The sequence below is a fragment of the Quercus robur genome, chromosome 6 (assembly GCF_932294415.1).
Source record: "Quercus robur chromosome 6, dhQueRobu3.1, whole genome shotgun sequence".
Lineage (NCBI taxonomy): Eukaryota > Viridiplantae > Streptophyta > Magnoliopsida > Fagales > Fagaceae > Quercus > Quercus robur.
This window is the reverse complement of record NC_065539.1, coordinates 981,550-1,001,662: the sequence shown is the minus strand read 5'-3', so window position 1 is coordinate 1,001,662 and position 20,113 is coordinate 981,550. Positions and strand designations below refer to the sequence as shown.

The 20,113-nt window shown below is 35.5% G+C and overlaps 4 protein-coding genes and 1 pseudogene across 9 annotated transcripts in view; 2 read left to right on the top strand and 3 right to left on the bottom strand.

Annotated features, from left to right (window-relative positions):
- LOC126690453 (G2/mitotic-specific cyclin-2) overlaps window positions 1–20,113 on the bottom strand; it is a 58,803-nt gene that overhangs the window by 7,809 nt on the left and 30,881 nt on the right. The window lies entirely within an intron of this gene.
- Window positions 1–20,113, top strand: part of LOC126690451 (protein GRIP-like) — a 94,439-nt gene that overhangs the window by 54,105 nt on the left and 20,221 nt on the right. The window contains exon 22 of one of the 5 annotated variants that reach the window (XR_007644635.1): window positions 13,829–14,089. Coding sequence is in view for 1 of the 5 variants with exons in the window: in XM_050385612.1 (XP_050241569.1) it covers window positions 13,829–13,936 (108 nt within the window). In the remaining 4 variants the exon portion in view is untranslated. Of the gene's footprint in view, window positions 1–10,709; window positions 10,740–13,828; window positions 14,383–20,113 lie in introns of those variants that run through there. The other 4 variants (XR_007644634.1, XR_007644633.1, XM_050385612.1 and 1 more) reach the window with 4 other exon arrangements.
- LOC126690450 (putative disease resistance protein RGA3) overlaps window positions 1–20,113 on the bottom strand; it is a 37,122-nt gene that overhangs the window by 7,512 nt on the left and 9,497 nt on the right. The gene's annotated exons all lie outside the window — the stretch shown is intronic.
- On the top strand, window positions 70–14,382 carry LOC126690461 (protein GRIP-like; annotated as a pseudogene).
- On the bottom strand, window positions 12,171–18,844 carry LOC126690457 (uncharacterized). Its single transcript, XM_050385620.1, has 4 exons — window positions 18,567–18,844; window positions 16,693–17,126; window positions 16,371–16,602; window positions 12,171–12,726 (listed from the first exon to the last, which is right to left on the bottom strand). The coding sequence occupies exons 2-4, from the start codon at window positions 16,726–16,728 to the stop codon at window positions 12,308–12,310; spliced, it is 687 nt and encodes a 228-aa protein (XP_050241577.1). The 5' UTR covers window positions 16,729–17,126; window positions 18,567–18,844; the 3' UTR covers window positions 12,171–12,307.

The following is a 20,113-nucleotide window of genomic DNA, read 5'->3' as shown; positions in this document are numbered from 1 at the left end:
AGGAAGGAGGTGATTCCGCTGGAGTGCTGGAATTGGAAAGTCATACTTCTGAGAAACAGTTGCCTGACACAAATTACGTGAGCAATGGAAAATGGGTTGACTGATGATGTCAACCCAAGTTCGGATGATACTCACGATCAGTTTGTTCAAATGGTTACCGAGCTGAAGTTTCAGAATGAATTCTTGAAGTCCCAATTTGAGGATTTGAAAAATAGTCGATCAGAATGTAGTGTGTCTAATCAACAGACAAAGGCAAATGAGACAGAAGGTGGGGAATCTGAAGATGTGAAAGAACTTCGTGAAAGGATAGAGTCTTTGAAGAGAGAACTTTTGGAGGAAAAGCAGACTAGGAATGCAGCAGATCGAGGAGGCTTTGAAGCGTCTTACAGTGGCATACTCAGAGGCAGATGTGAAAGCCCAAGAGCTCTCTGCAAAGCTTGCTGAAGGTCAGATTTTTATCTGTTCGAACTCTTTCATCTGTGTTATAAGACTTGTTTGTTTAGGTATATAAGTTGGCAAACTGTGGAGCAGATATATATATTTACATTTTTTTTAATACTAGAAATTCACCCTCTATTTATTTATTTTTAAGAAATCAATTAATAAAACAGAATCTGTACATTATATCTTTGAAACCAGTTCTGCATCTTAAAAAAAAAAAAAAAAAAAAAAAAAAAAAATTATAGCTGTAGAGTGGAGGCTGAGGACTGGTTTTTTTTTTTTTTTTTGGTGGGCATTTCGAAAGAGAAAATTTGTAGTTTCATCTTTCACCAAAGTCACAGAGTCATCTTTATAGAACCTTTTATCTTAGTCTGAATGCATAGCATCATTTCATTACATAGCTCAACAGAATTTGGATCAAGAAATAAAAGACCGTGAAGAGAAGTATTCCGAACTTGACTCAAAATTTCTCAGGCTTCACAAACGAGCAAAACAACGGATACAAGATGTTCAAAAGGTAAATTGCCTTTTGGCCTTTCTGCCCTAGTTTGCAACTTCATGATACTGTTCATCTTGCCATGTTTTAGGATGAACTTGTTCTGACGCACATTAATTGTTAAATGTTAAGCTTCTAAGCCAGTTCTTTGATTTTCTCCGCTTTTACCATATTTGGAATGCTTGTATCTTTTTGAATACTTGTGGTTGGTTTCCATATTCAGACACATTATCTTTGAGAGGCTTTTAGTAAAGCACATCCTTGAAATAATGCCCTCTAATATGACTTTGCCCTTAAAACTGCATCTTTTTGGGGACCATATCTCCTGTGATATTTTCAGATAATTATATTATTGTGGTGTCTGTATTAAATATCCTATGTAGTTCCAAAAGTTCCCATAGAAATGGTGCTATTGTTAGAGTGTGTCAGCTTTTGTGCCTGTCCTTTTTAATGGGCAGTGCACTTTGTGTCTCCTGATTTGGTAAAATGCTGGTTCACGGAACCTTGACAGGCACTTTTATATTGTCAAGGGTCCTGTTGTAGCCAGTGAAAAATTTAGGTTTGTGTATCTCTCTCTGCTATGGAATTTTATTTTTCCTGGAATAGTTTTGTGGTTAATATTTTATTAAAACAGATAGACCCATTGTAAACGGATATAGAGGATTTAGAGTTCATGCATTTATTTATTTTTGTCATGGCCATTTTTGAGTGACATGTATGGGTGATTTTATAATAATGCATTTGAGCTGAAACTGATAATTGTCACTAAGTTGCCTTACTTGAAAAAAATGAACAAAGAACTTAGAGAAAAACTAAAAGAATACACACACACACACTACATTGAATACTATATTCCTCTTCTTTTATTTAAAGTAGTAAAAGAAATAATCATATTTTGCCCGAAATTAAGTGACAAGTGTTATTTGGAGATTGTCAATTTCAGGAAAAAGATGATCTTGAGGTCTGGTTTCGTGAAGTGAGTGAAACAGCTGAGCGAGCATCATCGCAACAGTCAGCATTGCAACAAGAGCTGGAGCGGACACGGCAACAAGCAAATGATGCATTAAAAGCAATGGATGCAGAGAGACAACAATTGAGGAGTACAAACAATAAGTAAAATCCCTAACTATGTATTAAGTTGAGAAACTTGTGCATGTTTGTATATTTTTGCAGGTGGGTTGGGTACATGTGTGGGTGTGGTGATATATTTGATGGGAGAAACAATAGCATCATTTGTTTTTTTTGCATCATAGATCTGTTTTTCCATTAACCACCCCTACTTCTTCCCAAAAAAAAAACAGTGTCTTGTAAATGGAAATTAATTGAAGTTTTGTACCATAAGCTCAAGTCTTTCTGCAGTTCCATAAAGCAGTATCAAAATTTGAGAATTTATATTTACAGTCCTGTTTTCATTCCTCTCATGATTGAAATCTAGACTCCGAGACACCATTGAGGAATCGCGGCGTTCATTGGAACCAAAAGAAAGTGCTCTTGAGGCCTTGCAACAGTCACTAATGGAGAAGGAGCAGGTATGCAGATCTTTAACAAGGCTGGCTTTTGGCTTTCAAAACTTTGCTTTGATGCTTATAGAATCCCCTGCTTGTTCATGCACGTGGATATACCTACCCTGTTTATGGATATTATGCTTGTATACCTTGGTTACTGTTCTTGTTTTGGCCAAATAATGGATCTTCTGTGGGTATAACCTCAAGTTTATGCTTCAGATGTTCAAGTGCTTTATAAAATATACTGCCTCAGTATTAAGATTTAATTTTATTGCATCAATATATTTTGACTTTACAAGAAACTTCTGTTAATGACAGTTGAATCACCATACATAACAAAGTGTTTTGACTGGCTTTTGTATCTCTTTGACTTGATTTGATATATTATTGTTTCGCTCTTCCATGTTGAAAATTTTCTAGCATTGATATGCCTTTGCTGTCTTAATTGTTGCTTGTATGAAGAGAATTGATAGTGAGTCTTAACTTGCTTATATTTTAGATGTTGGAAGACATGCGGGGATTGTTACAAGCTGCAGATGAAAAAAGGCAAGCTTCAATAGCTGAGCTCTCTGCTAAACATCAGAAGGTAAATTTGCATTCAGATGGCTAAACATTAAGAACTTTTATTGTTACTTATCCCAAAAAAAAAAAAATTTGAGAATTTTTGTTTTTCTTTACTGCTCCATGCAACATTTTGTGCCCTAGCTTCAGAACTGTCCTCTGTTTTTCTTTAGAATTTGGAGAGTTTGGAAGCTCAACTTGCTGATGCACTATCTGATAGAAGCAAAGCTACTGAAACTATTTCTTCACTACAGGTAGGAGTTATTCAAATGAGGTTCATTCTATTATTGACTTGTGTTGAGTAAAAGAGAAGCGGCAGTGTAGTGAATTATTTTCTTGTTCTGCCAATGTGGTCTAGCTCAAACGGCCCCTCCTTCCCTATAACAATAAGATAGGGGCAAGGTTGTGGTTATTTTTTTGTTCCATGAACGTCTTGCTAAACTGCTAGAGATATGAGTCAAATGTTTTTTGATAGGTAATAAAAATTTTATTCATAAAGGCTACTTCATGCAACAAGAATGAAGTAGCTAAAAAATATATACAAAAGCACAAAAGAAAGAAAACTGTGTACAAATAAGAAGGGAATCTAAGAACAACGGAACGGAATCAGTAGAAGTGAATCCCCAAGAACAAGACCAGTCAAACAACATCCCCGTAAATAAAGCTATGAGCTGACCGAATGCTCCTAATATGACACTCTTCTAATTAGGATGACATTTTTTTTTTGGGTGTGCACGCGCTTGCGTGCATGCATGTGTAAGGGTATCAACAAAACGGAAATAGTATAGGGCATTGCTTGTTTTAAATTGTAATTTCTTTAACTCAATAGCATATTTTTATAGCTTAGTGCTGTTGGATTTAAAAAAAAATTTCACATGATGAGTTGGACTAAGTGTTGAAGACATATTACCAGGTGCTAATTGCAGAGAAAGAGTCTAAGATTGCAGAGATGGATGCAGCTTCAACTGGTGAGGCAGCGCGGTTTAGAGCTTCTGTGGAATGTGTAAAGGGAGAGCTTGCTTACCTGAAACATGAGCATGTATGAATCAAACATTCAGAATGAGTAAGATTTATCTTCTTCAAATGACATTGATGGTCTTTGTGATGTGAATATCATTACTCCTTCCGCCCATGTTGTTGGTCTCTATTTCTTTTTGGGATGCCCAAAAATGTCTTCTTTGATTTTTGAAATGTTAATGAACACAATATTGAAGAATCAAGAGTTTGTTTGGTTAGAGTTTTTAAAATGTGTTTCCACCACTTAAAAACAAAAAATAGTGTCCCACAAAAAGTTTTTTTGGTGTATATGGGTTTTTAGACAACACCTTTTAGATGTTTTCAGGATTAGGTTTTTGTTTTCTAAAAGGGGAGGTGGCTTTTATGGTTAATTTTAGGTCTCCCTCTCCCTTTCTCTCTATCTCTTCGTCTCCTTCATTAGCCACTGTCTCTTGGATGATAATGGCTGTGTGGAAGGGAATTAGGTATGGCTTCAGTGATGGCCATGTGTACTGGCTTTGCTGATGATTGTGTGCAATTCGTCTTGAGATGAACTCAGTCTAGTTATAGTTGCCGATTTGGTTCAGTGGTTTCCATGAGGTGGCTTTCTGGTGTTCTAAATGGCGTCACAGTATAGTTGGCTCCAGTTGTCGACGCCCAACAAGCCTTGCCCTGGTGTTCGACAAAGTCATGTTTTTGTTATTATGGTGTCCGATTGGGGGGTTTTTGCTATCTGGACCTTGATGGAGGTGGGATTTTGGGGTTTGCCAATTGGTTTTTGTGGGATTGGGGGGTTGTGTACCACTGTGGATGGTGGCTCTTATGGGTGGATTGTGATGGCGACTTTGAGGAGGTGTTGCTGGTTTGTGGGGTTATGCTTCACCATGGATGGTTGCTCTTGTATTCGATTATTGCTGTTTGTGCACCAATAAATTTTTTTTAGAGCTTTTTTACCAAACAAGTTTTGTTGGTTTTGAAAATGAATAATAATAAATTTTTCCAACACATTTTTGTTTTAAAAACATCCAAAAAAAAAAAAGGTTTACTTTTAAATAAATTCTTTAGAATTGCTACCAAATAGCCTCCAATATTGAGGTTTATATAAAGAGGGTAATTTTGGAAACTAGTATCTTTTGAAAGAAAATGATTAAATTATGTTCCTTTCAAAAGTTGAGAAGTTGGATTTACTCAACAGGACCAATAATACAGGATGGAGGGAGTATTTATTAGCTGAACACAAGTTCTGGGTTTCCCTTTGTGCTTCTTTAGGATGGGGTGGGCTTCCATTAAAATGAAAAGAATTAGAAGAAAGGATTTACATACTACATGGCAATTTATTTCAGGACAAAATTTTGTGAAGTTGTTATGACTATCTCATTTATATAGCTAGAGACATGCATATGTATTTCTTTTCTACGCTCATATGGCATTTATTGTTATTCAGGACAAAGAAAAGGAGAGCTGGGAAGCTGCCTCCCAGGCACTTAAGACTAAACTGGAACTTGCTGAGAGTAATTGCATACGTGCTGAAATTGAAGTTGCAAAAATGAGAAGTATATTTGCATCCATTATTTTCCTTTTATCAGATTACTCATATATGTGAAGTGAATGTTCATGCTTTTCTTATTGGGCAGGTCAGCTGGAATCTGATGTGTCTGCACAGGCCCAGATCCTACATTCTAAAGATGCAGAATTAGTGGCTGCCAAAAAGGAGGTATCAATTTATTCTTATTTCCCTCCATGATTTCTGAACTCATTCTTAATGTGTGTGCATGAGAGAGAGAGGATGAAATGTAGCTCCAATCCTGCAGGTAAGGAAATGAGTAACAATATGTTTTACATCTTTATTGTTCAAAATGTTTTTCATTTTACCTTTATATGTCTGTGATGACTGATGAGGGCCCAATTATTTTAATCTTAAAGGCATGTTCTCTTTCTCTTGGCCATTGAGTCACAGTTCCCTGAAATTTGCATATGCAATACAGATTTTGGGGTATGCTCTGGCCTGCCAACTGCTGGAAAGTATTCTGGTACTTATGATACAGGAAAGTATTCCTGTATCATAAGCACCGGTTCCAGAGGAAAATAGTTGTATGTCTTATTGATATTGTGCTTTAACATAAGTAGAATAAGTATTGATGCATTGGGAGTATGGCTCTACACCATTTATATATTGGTGCTACAGTTCCTTGCATATCCAACTTCCATTATCTTCTGGCTGTAGGCACTTGTTACTACCATTTGTTTAAAAAATTTAAAGAAACTAGTCTCTTTTACTGGGGCCTTGAAATAGTGATACACCCAACCCTCTACCTTCTGATAAGTGGCATTTTTTACTTCTATTCATGTTAGGAGTTGGCAATGTACATTTTTTGGACAAAGATACTGACAGAAACTTTTATTCTTGCATTGGATTCCTGGATCTCATCTTGGGAAATTGTTCACCTAATTATCAAACTGGTGGTTTTGGGTTGTATGTTCAGCAAACCAGGAACCTTTCCCCACCAGAGACAAATTACAAACATAGTCACATGTGTGCTGATGATAGTATTCTTGCCTAGCTACCCTGTGAAATTACTACTCAATTTTGTGAAGCTTCATAGCTTTAAATATTTTCTTATTTATATCCTGACCTCAATATAAATCTTGCAGCCTTGAAAGTGAATTTTCTTCCTACAAGGTTCGTGCTCATGCACTTCTCCAAAAGAAGGATGCAGATCTAGCTGCAGCTAAAGACTCTGAACAGCTTAAAGTTCTTGAGGAAGCACTAAAAGTACATGGTTATACTTTATCTTATAATATGAAGTACAGACTGGATCATTATAGACATATGTTAAAATCACTGGCATTTGTTGATCCTGTAGGAGGCTGAAAAAGAAGTATTATCTGTATCTGCAGAAAGGGATAGGGTCCCAAGATCTTCAGGATGCCTTGGCTAATCATGATAAAGAACTCAAAGAAAGGTGCTGATACCGTCTTGCTGGCTCTTTTTTTTTTTTTTTTCCTTTGCTTTATTCTATATGGAATTGGATAGAAGGCTTTATTGAGCTGATCTTTTTTTTTTTTGTGGGGGGGGGGGGGGGGGGGGTGGTCATTAGTTCAGTTTATTTCTTTATATGGGAAACTTTCCTTACTTTTTTACCTACAGTTTGGTTTACTTATATATAAATAAATAAATAAAACTCTCCTTACTTTATCTGCCGATAATGCTGGTATTAAATATTTTCCAAAGCATGAAATAAATGATGAGCACTTGACCAAAGCTGACTAAATTTTACATTAGCTGTCAACCTACCTCAACTCTCCTTTTTCGGGGCTTGGGATCAGTTGTGAACAAAATATATGACACTAAGCACACACTCAAGCAGAGTTAAATGATGAATAGATGATGTGTGAGAAAGATATGCATGTTTTCGCTAGTCAGGCTGTTACTTTTATTGTGATTAGAACTTTTATTAATTTATATGTTATATTCATTTCAGAACTCCCACATTTGAAAATTTTAATTTACCAGTATTTTTTGCTTAAAATATATTGAATTTTGGTTTACGTACTAAGAAGTCTGATTTGACTCTTCAATTACATATGTATTCCAGAGAGTTGGTCCTTGACAATGCCAAGCAGCAGATCAAGAGCTTAGAAATAAAGCTGAATTCTGCTAATGCTAGCCACCAATCAGATAAGGAAACATGGGAAATGAACCTTCAAAATATAGAAGAAACATGGCGAAGTAAGACATCCATGCTAAGTCAAATAAAGATGATTCTTGCCATCTTTTCCTTCCTTTTCTCCAATCCATAGAAATATGGATACCAGTTAAGTATTCAAAAAGGTTATACTTAATTTTACAGTCAGATGTGAGGGACTGAAGGCTCAAAATGAAGCATCGTCTGGACAGGATGTACAAAAAGAATTGGATGAGCTCAAATTACGTTATAAAAGATTGAAGGTACCTTATATCTTGTATCTTGTTGCATTTGGGCTTGGATTAATTGTCAGTATATTTATATTTTTGTTCTTGTGTTAATTGGATGCATAACTTGTAGGAAGGGCATGATACATTTCGTGATCTTGCTGATCAAATGATTGAGGAGAAGGACAAAGAAATCTATAAACTTCTTGATGACAATAAGGATCTTCATCATTCTTTAGAATCAAGACCACCTGTCTGTTTCCTTCTTTTGTCTTCTTAAAATATTTGTTAAATTTCACCTGATATTTTTAATACTTCCCATGGCTTAGGTTTTAATATTTTAGTCCTTGGCCTGACAATGTGATTAATAATCTCAGGTTGATCACAGTGGAAATCACTACACAGGTATGAAGCCATTCCTGCTACCACTTGTTAGCACCTGTATTAGTTAAATATAAGTTGAAAGCTTTTCTCAATCTATAACAAATTTAACCCTTGGGGTAGCTGGTGAGGTTTTAACATATCCTTTTTCTCTAATTGGTATTATCAGCCATGCAAAAGCAAGATGCACAGAATTTAAGCACTTCTGCAGCAGAACAGCAGATTCTGGTATAAACATTTCTCTCAAAAAATCTATTCTCATTTAAAATGTACTTTGTTGAGTCTCCAAATGCATTTATTATGACAATTTAGCAAGTAGCCAATTATATCATAGAGCTGCAATTTTTAACCAGCTTTGATGGAAAAATTTATGTGCCTGAAGAAGTGAGTTGGTGTAGATAAAATCCACACAAACTAGAAATTTTTATTTATTTTGTCACCAGTTTGTATGCTAATCTTGTGTTCTTTACATTTTCCCTCACAACTTTCCTGCTTCCACCTAGGCTTTATATCTTGATGAACTTTTGTATTCATTAGTTAATTGAAGATTTTTTGGATAATGTTCAAGTAGCCATTGTTTATGCTTTTGAATAATGATGGATATCACAATAGCCTTTGTTTTAAAAAAAGAACTGTATCACTATAGTTCTCCAATGAAGATGGACAATTTCCTGGGAAACTCATATCAAATACACAAAGTTCTCTTTAATATGAATGGATGCTTGCTAATTGGTACATCTTTGGAATAATTTGTTTCATGCATTGCATGCAAGTAGAATTTTGGTTGATGATGATTTTTCTTTTGAAATTCAGCTTTTGGCAAGGCAGCAAGCTCAGAGAGAGGAAGAGTTAGCACAATCACAACGGCATATTTTAGCACTTCAAGTATGTCAGATGAAATCCAAATTAATGGTTTTTTTACCCCTAGTTTAGTTTCTGATTTTCGTTTCAATTCAGGAGGAAGTTGAAGAGCTTGAACGTGAGAATCGTCTCCATAGCCAACAGGTATATAGTTGTCTGAATTTTTGCAGATTCAATTGTTTGTGTATTTAATGACAGCATAGAAATGCTGGCTACCAAGAAACATTTTTATGAGATTAGTGCAGCTGAAATGAAAATGCGAGGTTGATAAAATGGAAGTACAGGATTATTACATGTCTATGAATATATGTAGGGAAGTTGAAAAAAAAAAAAAAGGTGTTTTCCATGTGTGCAATTTTGTCTTCTTTCTTCTTTATTCGGAAGTGGGGGGAGGGGAGTAGAGCTTCTCATTAGTTTATAATAGAAGTTTGAACATAATGAGTGCAGGAAGCCATGCTGAAGACTGAGCTTCGCAACATGGAAAGAATGCAGAAGAGGGAAGGGGTAGATATGACGTATTTGAAAAATGTTATCTTAAAGCTTCTTGAAACAGGTATCTCTACTGAAGATTATCTGTTATAATCACAAAAGTAATTTTTGAATTTTATTCACTTTTGCTGATGAAGTATGTATATTGGTGATGCCAGAAAACTTGGTAGTTTTAATTATAATGATTTTTGCCACAATAGGTGAAGTGGAGGCGCTACTACCCGTGATTGGAATGCTGCTTCAATTTAGTCCTGAAGAGGTAAAATTTTTAGTTTGTATTAGATGCTCCAGTTCTATAGGGTATTCTGAGTTAAGTCACGGTCTCTATTTTATTTTGTATAATGAAATAAGTCATGGTAAGCTGCCCCTTAACACAGTATAGTATGTTAATATGAATGGCTGGCTAGCAGGCAAAGATGGTAGCCTAGGGCCATAAAATAGCATTACGAGTAATCATTCCAAACCTGTCAATCCATTATGTTTCCTTGGAAGAAAACTTGCATAAAATTTCAGAAGTGCATTTAGATAAGATGAGCAAGTACCTATTTGTTGACCTTTTTGAAGTCATGTATGTCTTTTCTAACATGGTTTCAAGCTGTGATGCTGCATTGCAGTTCAGTACATTATTCTAGGATGTGTCCAAGCATATATTAGAAATTGCTCTCTTAAAAGTGGCAATGAGGTTCAGTACAGTATCTTCAACCATCTGTTAATTATTGCATGTTGCATGCAAATGCAGATTCACAAGTGTCAACAAGCATACCGTGCCTCTACAGATGTTCCACCAAGCCCAGCAAGCGATGGTCCAGGATCCCGTTCTCTTTTCTCAAGATTCTCATTTTCTTAAAAGTGTATAATAAGTAAGTATTCTTTTATTGCATGAGGATTATCTGCTACTGCATCTCAGCAGCAATGGTGTTGGCTGCTCACCGCAGGTGTGGTCTCAGTATATCTTGTATTCTTTTTTCTTTTTTACAATTCAATGTAGAGTATATGTGAGAATTATATAATGGAGAAACAAGAAAGCAATTTCCAACGGGGTTTCTGTCAATACCAATGGAATAAGGTCAATAGCAATTTCTAGTAATTTTTACAATTCATGTACTTATTTATTTGACCCCCTTTTTTTATGGTTATTATTTGAGTCTTCTTTTATTGTTGTCATCATTGTGATTTGTATCATTCAACGAAGAACAAAGTTTCTCTACAAACTAGTTTGGAGATAAGATATGGAGCTCATGGTATTAAGTCTTACATGTCATGACATTAGCCAATTTCGTCAAAAGCTAGTAGGCTTGAGCCATTTATACTACAAAATTTATTTATATTTAGAGTCATTATAAGTTTCAACTTTCAATTTTAAAATTCCTCTGAAATTTGTGGCTGGTACCTGTGGTGGACTCGTTAAGATTCAGAGGGTGGTGTTTTATGGCTTCTAAGAGAGTGGAAACTAATGTGCAGCCTGGGTCACGAGCCTAGCTATCCATAAGGAAAAATTGGGGCTCACATGCTTGTGAGAGACATGTTCTATAGGACGGGCACATCACATACCGTCTCATATAAATTGATCACAGTGTGGTGAATCAGGTGATTAAAAAAGCATGAAGGGGCTTGGATCTAGTTAACACGCACTAGGAAGTTATTACTAGTTTTGATGTGAACCTCTTATTACTTGATGCTGTCTATTCCATGCTTACCGGACAATAATTGGTCAGTAAAAGAGTGAAAAAAAAGGAGATTGTTCCACTGGTTTTTGTTTGTTAAAATAATTTCTGCTCTGTTAATGGTCCAAATGAATGGCATATTGCATTTTGCTAGTTAAAGAAATCTTTCAACATCAACATTTAAAGTTATAAACGACTATAAAGTTCAGATGCTATTCTTACATTATAGAAATAGTGCCTAAATTATTCAACAACAAAAGCCTTCAAAGTTACCACATGATTGGTCCTATCTGACAAAATTTGTAACACGCATCCTTGGTTCATCTAGTGTATAACTGTTAAATTAGAAGTTAGAAGTCATAAGTAATAACCCTTTTTATCTTCAATATTAAAACGTCTTGTAAGAAAGATTCTCTTCTCTCTCTATTTTCCCTGAATAAAATTAGGGCAGTCTTATTACACAAAGTACACATCTCAGTTTTTGAACTGACAAGTCATGTTTTCAATTCAAAAGGTTTTTTGTGTGTATTGTGTGTGCAAATAATTTTATGCCGATGTCTCTAGTACCCCAACCACCCAACAAATCCCTTTGACCATGTCTTGTATTACCCACAAATAATTTTACATAGTTAATATTTCAAAATGTATAGTATCAGCTTTATTTTTCCTTTGCAATATCAATAAATATATATAAACAAAACAAAACAAGAATAAGACATTAAAAGAATGATTAGTTTATAAAACTTGCAAAGTCTGACAAGTTTTTTCTTTGTTTAATTTTTTATACTTGATAGTAGCATAACTAAATACCAAAATAAACAAGGTAATGACAAGCTAGAAACAATAAGAGAAAGGCTAAGAGCTAGACAAAGACAACTCCAATCACATATGAGAGAGTTATTACAAAAATCTGGATGGACCAAATGGTGCACATGCTCCTCTACAACAAAATTTGAAAAGTTTAGAAACACCTTAACAACAAAATCCTTGCACAAAAAGGTTATATGAATAGTGTGCTACATTGAAACAATATTCCCCAATTACTCTTCTCTTGACGTTGAATGAGTTCTTGGCAAAGTTGGCTAATGCATTGTTGCTGCTCTGGATCCAAGTTTGTAGCATCCATCATGGTAATTTTCAATTCTTTCGTCATTCGTTCTAATTGAAGCTTCTCTCTCTTAACACGAATCAACTCTTCAACCTCCATTTTCTTGATCTCCACCAGTTCTTGATGCTTCATTTTCTTAATCTCTATGAGTTCTTGAGTTTGAGAATATGCCCTCTCATGAAAATCATTTTTCTCATCATATTTTTTGCTCTTCTTTTCTGCCATGTCATTTAGTATCCCTTCAAGATTCAAAATCAAACTATCATTACTTTTTCGTTTATTTAATCGTTCCTTTTCAGCCTTCCTACCAGGTGGTCTTTCCAAGTCTACAAAGGAAGCATGGGAGACCTCATCTTCCCCTAGATGCGCTGATTCCAGAGTAGAAGGAGAAGATGTTGCAGTTGATCTTCTTATCGTTTGAGGCTTCTGAGGCTTCGCTACAAGTTCCAACCATTTTGGTTGATGCCTCAAGATATTGCACACATGTCTATGAATATATGTAGGGATGTTGAAAAAAAAAAGAAAGTGTTTTCCATGTGTGCAATTTTGCCTTCTTCTTTATTCGGAAGTGGGGGGAGGGGAGCAGAGCTTCTCATTAGTTTATAATAGAAGTTTGAACATAATGAGTGCAGGAAGTCATGCTGAAGACTGAGCTTTGCAACATGGAAAGAATGCAGAAGAGGGAAGGGGTAGATATGACAGTATTTGAAAAATGTTATCTTAAAGCTTCTTGAAACAGGTATCTCTACTAAAGATTAGCTGTTATAATCACGAAAGTAATTTTTGAATTTTATTCACTTTTGCTGATGAAGTATGTATGTTGGTGATGCCAGAAAACTTGGTAGTTTTAATTATAATGATTTTTGCCACAACAGGTGAAGTGGAGGCGCTACACCTGTGATTGGAATGCTGCTTCAATTTAGTCCTGAAGAGGTAAAATTCTCAGTTTGTATTAGATGCTCCAGTTTTATAGGGTATTCTGGTTTAAGTCATGGTTTCTATTTTATTTTGTATAATGAAATAAGTCATGGTAAGCTGCCCCTTAACATAGTATAGTATGTTAATATGAATGCCTAGCTAGCAGGCAAAGATGGTAGCCTAGGGCCATAAAATAGCATTATGAGTAATCATTCCAAACCTGTCAATCCACTATGTTTCCTTGGAAGAAAACTTGCATAAAACTTCGGAAGTGCATTTAGATAAGATGAGCAAGTACCTATTTGTTGACCTTTTTGAAGTCATGTATGTCTTTTCTGACATGGTTTCAAACTGTGATGCTGCATTGCAGTTCAGTACATTATTCTAGGATGTGTTCAAGCATATATTAGAAATTGCTCTCTTAAAAGTGGCAATGAGGTTCAGTACAGTATCTTCAACCATCTGTTAATTACTGCATGTTGCATGCAAATGCAGATTCACAAGTGTCAGCAAGCATACCGTGCCTCTACAGATGTTCCACCAAGCCCAGCAAGCGATGGTCCAGGATCCCGTTCTCTTTTCTCAAGATTCTCATTTTCTTAAAAGTGGATAATAAGTAAGTATTCTTTTATTGCACGAGGATTATCTGCTACTGCAACTCAGCAGCAATGGTGTTGGCTGCTCACCGCAGGTGTGGTCTCAGTATACTCGTATTCTTTTTGTAAAAACAATACGTTGGTTCGTGAAAAGGTTCAGGTATTGTAAAGAACGATTAAAAGAGAGAATGATATACCTCAATATCAAGAGGGAGGAGAAACATTTAGGCAGTATTCAGTTACTCTTCCTGGAAGAGTTGCATGCAGCCACACAAGCCCTTTTTTATTTATTTATTTTCTTTTTTCCCAGTTTCTTTTTTCTTTTTTACAATTCAATGTAGAGTATATGTGAGAATTATATCATGGAGAAACAAGAAGGCAATTTCCAACGAGGTTTCTGTCAATACCAATGGAATAAGGTCAATAGCAATTTACAGTAATTTTTACAATTCATGTACTTATTTATTTGACCCCTTTCTTTATAGTTATTATTTGAGTCTTCTTTTATTGTTGTCATCATTGTGATTTGTATCATTCAACGAATGGCCTCGTGGGTTGGTGGTGAAAGATAAGTTACGGAGCTCATGGTATTAAGTCATGCACGTCATGACATTAGCCAATTTCGTCAAAAGCTAGTAGGCTTGAGCCATTTATACTAAAAGGTTTATTTATATTTAGAGTCATTATAAGTTTCAACTTTCAATTTTAAAATTCCTCTGAAATCTTTGGCTGGTACCTGCAGTGGACTCGTTAAGATTCAGGAGGCGGTGTTTATGGCTTCCAAGAGAATGGAAACTAATGTGCAGCCTGAGTGACAAGCCTTAGCTATCCATAAGGAAAAATTAGGGCTCACATGCTTGTGAGAGACACGTTCTATAGGATGGGCGCAGCACATATCGTTTCATATAAATTGATCACAGTGTGGTGAATCTGGTGATTAAAAAAATATGAGGGAGCTTGGATCTAGTTAACACGCACTTGGGTCCCTGCCCTGATTGATTATTACTGGTTTTGATGTGAACCTCTTATTACTTGATGCTGTCTGTTCCATGCTTACCGGACAATAATTGGTCAGTAAAAGAGTGCGTGAAAAAAAAGGAGATTATTCCACTGGTTTTTGTTTGTTGAAATAACTTCTACTCTGTTAATGGTCCAAATGAATGGCATATTGAATTTTGCTAGTTAGAGAAATCTTCCGACATCAACATTTAAAGTTATAAACGATTGTAAAGTTCAGATGCTATACTTACATTATAGGAATCGTGCCTATATTATTCAATGACCATGTTAAGATAACAAAAGCCTTCAAAGTTACCATATGATTGGTCCCATCTGACGAAATTTATAACACATATCCTTGGTTCATCAAGTGTATAACTATTAAATTAGAAGATAATCCTTTTTATCTTCAATATTAAAACGTCAAGTCTTCTAAGATTCTCTTCTCTCTCTGTTTTCCCTTAATAAAATTAGAGCAGTCTTGTTACACAAAGTACACATCTCAGTTTTTGAATTGACGAGTCCTGATTTCAATTCAAAAGGTTTTTGTGTGTATTGTGTGCGCAAATAATTTTATGTCGATTTCTCTAGTACCCCAACCACCCAACAAATCCCTTTGACCATGTCTTGTATTACCCACAAATAATGTTAAATAGTTTATATTTCAAAATGTATAGTATCACCTTTATTTTTCCTTTGCAATATCAATAAATATATACAACCAAAACAAAAACAAGAATAAGACACTAAAAGAATGATTAGTTTATAAAACTTGCAAAGTTTGACAAGTTTTTTATTTGTTTAATTTTTTATACTTAATAGTAGCATAACTAAATACCAAAATAAACAAGGTAATGACAAGATAGAAACAATAAGAGAAAGGCTAAGAGATAGACAAAGACAACTCCAATCACATATGAGAGATTACAAAAATCTGGATGGACCAAATAGTGCACATGCTCCTCTACAACAAAATCTGAAAAGTTTAGAAACACCTTAACAACAAAATCCTTGCACAAAAAGGTTATACGACTAGTGTGCTACATTGCAACAATATTCCCCAATTTCTCTTCTCTTGATGTTGAATGAGTTCTTGGCAAAGTTGGCTAATGCATTGTTGCTGCTCTGGATCCAAGTTTGTAGTATCCATCATGGTAATTTCCAATTCTTTCGTCATTCATTCTAATTGAAGCTTCTCTCTCTTAACACGAATCAACTCTTCAACCTCCATTTTCTTTATCTCCACCAGTTCTTGATGCTTCATTTTCTTAATCTCTATGAGTTCTTGAGTTTGTGAATATGCCCTCTCATGAACATCATTTTTCTCATCATATTTTTTGCTCTTCTTTTCTGCCATGTCATTCAGTATCCCTTCAAGATTCAAAATCAAACTATCATTATTTTTTCATTTATTTAATCGTTCTTTTCAGCCTTCCTACGAGGTGGTCTCTCCAAGTCTACAAAGGAAGCATGGGAGACTTCATCTTCCCCTAGATGTATTGATTCAAGAGTAGAAGGAGAAGATGTTGCAGTTGATCTTCTTATCGTTTGAGACTTCTGAGGCTTCGCTACAAGTTCCAACCATTTTGGTTGATGCCTCAAGATATTCCAACAATGATCAAATTTGAATGGAACAGCTTGGACCTTTAGATACGCTTCCTTTGCCTTAATAATCTGAAAAATTGACAAATAAAAATTGGATTAGTGAATAGACAGTAATGGTGCATTAATGCATTGACACTACTTTACGCAACAATTTTTTACCTTGTTTTGCTCATTCACACCACTTGGATTAACCATCTCAATTGATGCTAAGATCCCAACAAACTTATTAGTTTGGAGTTGAATTGTTGATCAACGATTCATTGGAGAGTTTGCATTACGAGTAGATGTAAATGTCTTTTTATTGAAGTACTCCCAAACTCTATTCCAATATGTTTTGTGTTTTTGTTCATTCCCTTGCACTGCATCTAATGAAGTATTGAGCCATGCAGACACAATGAGACAGTCTTCTTCTAGACCAAAATTACCACCCCATTGTGTCTTCTTAGTAATGGATTCCATTTGAACTTCATGTGGAGACTATTGGGTATGCACTTCATCTTTTGGAGAGTCCATCATAAATTCAATTTTCATGATAGACCCCTCTTCTAAGAGCTGTGTGAAGTTACAATCACCATGCATTTGCAAATCCATTCCTTAATAACAATAACATAAAAAGCAGCAATATGATAAGATGTTAGGAAAATCAACTTTACATACAGCAGCAAAAGGATCACAAGGATAGGCAAATTAGTAGAGGACATAAATACAACCAAACATTCAAGCCTTTTGTTGAAGTTTAACTAAAGAAGTTTAGAACAAAACAACAATTGAAGCTGCTTCAGAATTGAAGTTACTGCAGAATGAAGAAGAAGACATTCTGTCTAAACTACAGGTTGTTCTGTTGTAATGACACTAAAAGACATGTATAAAGCTTAGATGAAGTTAGTTACTAGATTAGTGAATATAGTTACTAGATGTCATTCTCTCTCTTTCTTACCTCTGATTCTCATCTATAAGGACAGAGCCTCTTGTAACTAAATTAATTCAATATAATGCACATACAGATTTTTCTCTCAACTTTTATGATCTTTGTGTGCAATCTTGATACCTTTTTATTTTTTGAAAAACAATCAAACATTAAAGCTGAGTTCATCTTAAACCTAGTCATCAAAAAAGAGAATAAAAGCACAAACATACAAACCTACAAACCCAATTGAAGTTAATGGGTAATGTAGTATGATTTATTTCCAGGTTGCAACTAGTAATGCTTATAATTGGTGAGTACTGGGTGAGGTTGAGAACCAATTCACCAACACCTCTACAAACATACAAACCCACACACCCATCTTAGTTTTCAAGATTTCTTAGTGTACATTGGATTCAATCCCAGGTCTTACTCAAAATGGAAAAGCTTCATTTATTGATCCAACACCCACCAAATTTCTAATTCAATTCAACACCTAACAGACTTTATTATCTAACCCTCTGTTAGGAACGAAGGGAGATGGTGTGGGGAAGCTCCTGTATAGCGGTTGGCTAACAAGGTTCTTCTGATAATTAATTCTAGATATACAAATCTGTAGTGGCTCCAAAAAGGGGTTTCTTCTCAAATATATTCCTATTTACAATCAAAGATATTTGATTTTTAAGTGTTGGATGAAGGCTAGAATGTTGTTTTTGGTTCAGAAACTTCACAAAGCTACCCAACAAATCAAAATTCAGAAACTTCACAAAGCTACCCAACAACTCAAATTCAGAACTAATAAACTCATCAATTAAAACTACCTAACAACTCAAGATTCAGAAGCTTCACAAAGCTACCCAACAACTCAAAATTCAGAATTGATAAACCCATCAATTAAAACTACCCAATAACTCAAAATTCGAAAACTTCACAAAGCAAGCAAGAATTTCCAACCAAAACCCAGAAATTCAGTTACAAAAAGAGCCTCCAACAACTCTCAAAATTGGAAAATACCAACAAGGATTACAGAGATTATAAAATATACCACTCAAAGCCAATAATCAGTCATCAAAAAAGAAAAATTAAAAGATGCAAGTCCACCACTTACAACAAACTCCTCCAAACATACCTGTTTCCTTCATATCCCCAAAACATCGATAACCCATCTCTTCTTTCTAAGTCTCTGCCGCACACCCGCACCACTTGTCTGCAGCCCACCAAACAGACACCCACAAGCCGCAGACCATCTCCTCCTTGCTAAAATCAATAAAATTTGGGGAAGAGAGAGAGAAAGGCATCATACGAGTCTGTGGGTCAATCTATGCCGTCCAAAAATCTCCTTCTCTGCATTGGTGAGATCAACCACCTCCTCTTGCTAAAATTTGCGCAAACTCAAGAGCTCCAAAACTACATTGAGCCAAGAGAGAGAGGCGGAGAGTGAGTGAAGAGAGAGAAAGAAAGAAAGAGAAAAATAAATGTGGTTTGATTTTTTTTGTCTAGCGAGTGAAAAAGCATGGCCAGGTCTGGCGAGGGTACATTCCCATGTTAAAATTGTGGGATAAAATATTGAGACTGATGCGTGAGTTTTTTTGAGCCTTTAGCTATATGTTTGTTGAAATATTAAAATAGCTACACTGATGTAAACACTCTTACTGCCTAAAACGGAATTGAATAACAGTGATGAACATATGCTTCAAATTGAGACAATTCATAAAATTTGATATCTCAATTGACAAAATTAAAAATCTGAAATTTTGATATGAAACAGGTATAACACTTTGATTCTGGCATATAGAGACAACTGAGTCATTGAAGACCTAAGAAGTGGCAGAAATGCCAAAAGAGGTTGTTGCAAGAAACTTCTTGCGTGTGAACAAACAATGCGATCATTCACATTTTTGAAATGCTAACAAAAACAAGGAAGGAGCTATGAAGAACAGGATCTTTCCTTATTTAATTGAACACCAAAACTTGAAAACTACATATCCATATAACCAATTTGGCAATCACCAAATCATAAGTCTGAACTTATGAATTTGCAAATTGCATGACAGAATCATCTAAAAAAGCCTAACCACTATAATAAACTTCTCATGCTGGACATCAACATCAATACTATCATTCATCATTCTTGCAATACAATCAAAACTACCAGCTAGCACCACCCACCCACCTTCAATAACAAACATGTTACAAGAACACCAAAAAAGAAAAAGAAAAGGGTGCTTCAATCTTTAATATAAATCAAGCATACCTTGCTGGAAATCCTTCATGAAAGCAACTGATTTCTCAACCCCAGTCAATGGCTTAGCATAGTATATAGAAGCACGCATACCCCCAGCTGACTTATGCTGCTTGAGCTGAACCATATTCTCCTTAGCTGCTTCCTTAATAAACTCAATCTCCAACCCTGACTTCTCCAAAGCGAAAGGCACATTCGTCAATGGCCTCACAGACTTCTCCACAGGGCACCTATAGAACCCATTGCTCCCATCGTAAGCATTGTACAGAATCTCAGCTTTCTTCTTGTTCTTCTCCACCTCAACCAACCCTCCTTGACCCAACAAATCCTCAAACGCCAAACCACACATGTAAATCCCATCATTCCCAATCAGATCTTTCTTGATGATCACAATGGTGACTTCAGATGGCCCCACATTCTTCTGGGCTCGAGCA

Coding starts and splice junctions, on each gene's coding strand:
- LOC126690457 (XM_050385620.1), bottom strand. CDS start 16,728: ATGGTTAATCCAAGTGGTGTGAATGAGCAAAACAAG. Junction 16,603..16,692: donor GTGTGAATGAGCAAAACAAG/GTAAAAAATTGT, acceptor TCAATTTTTCAG/ATTATTAAGGCAAAGGAAGC. Junction 12,727..16,370: donor TGTAGACTTGGAGAGACCAC/CTCGTAGGAAGG, acceptor TGGAAAGACCAC/CTGGTAGGAAGGCTGAAAAG.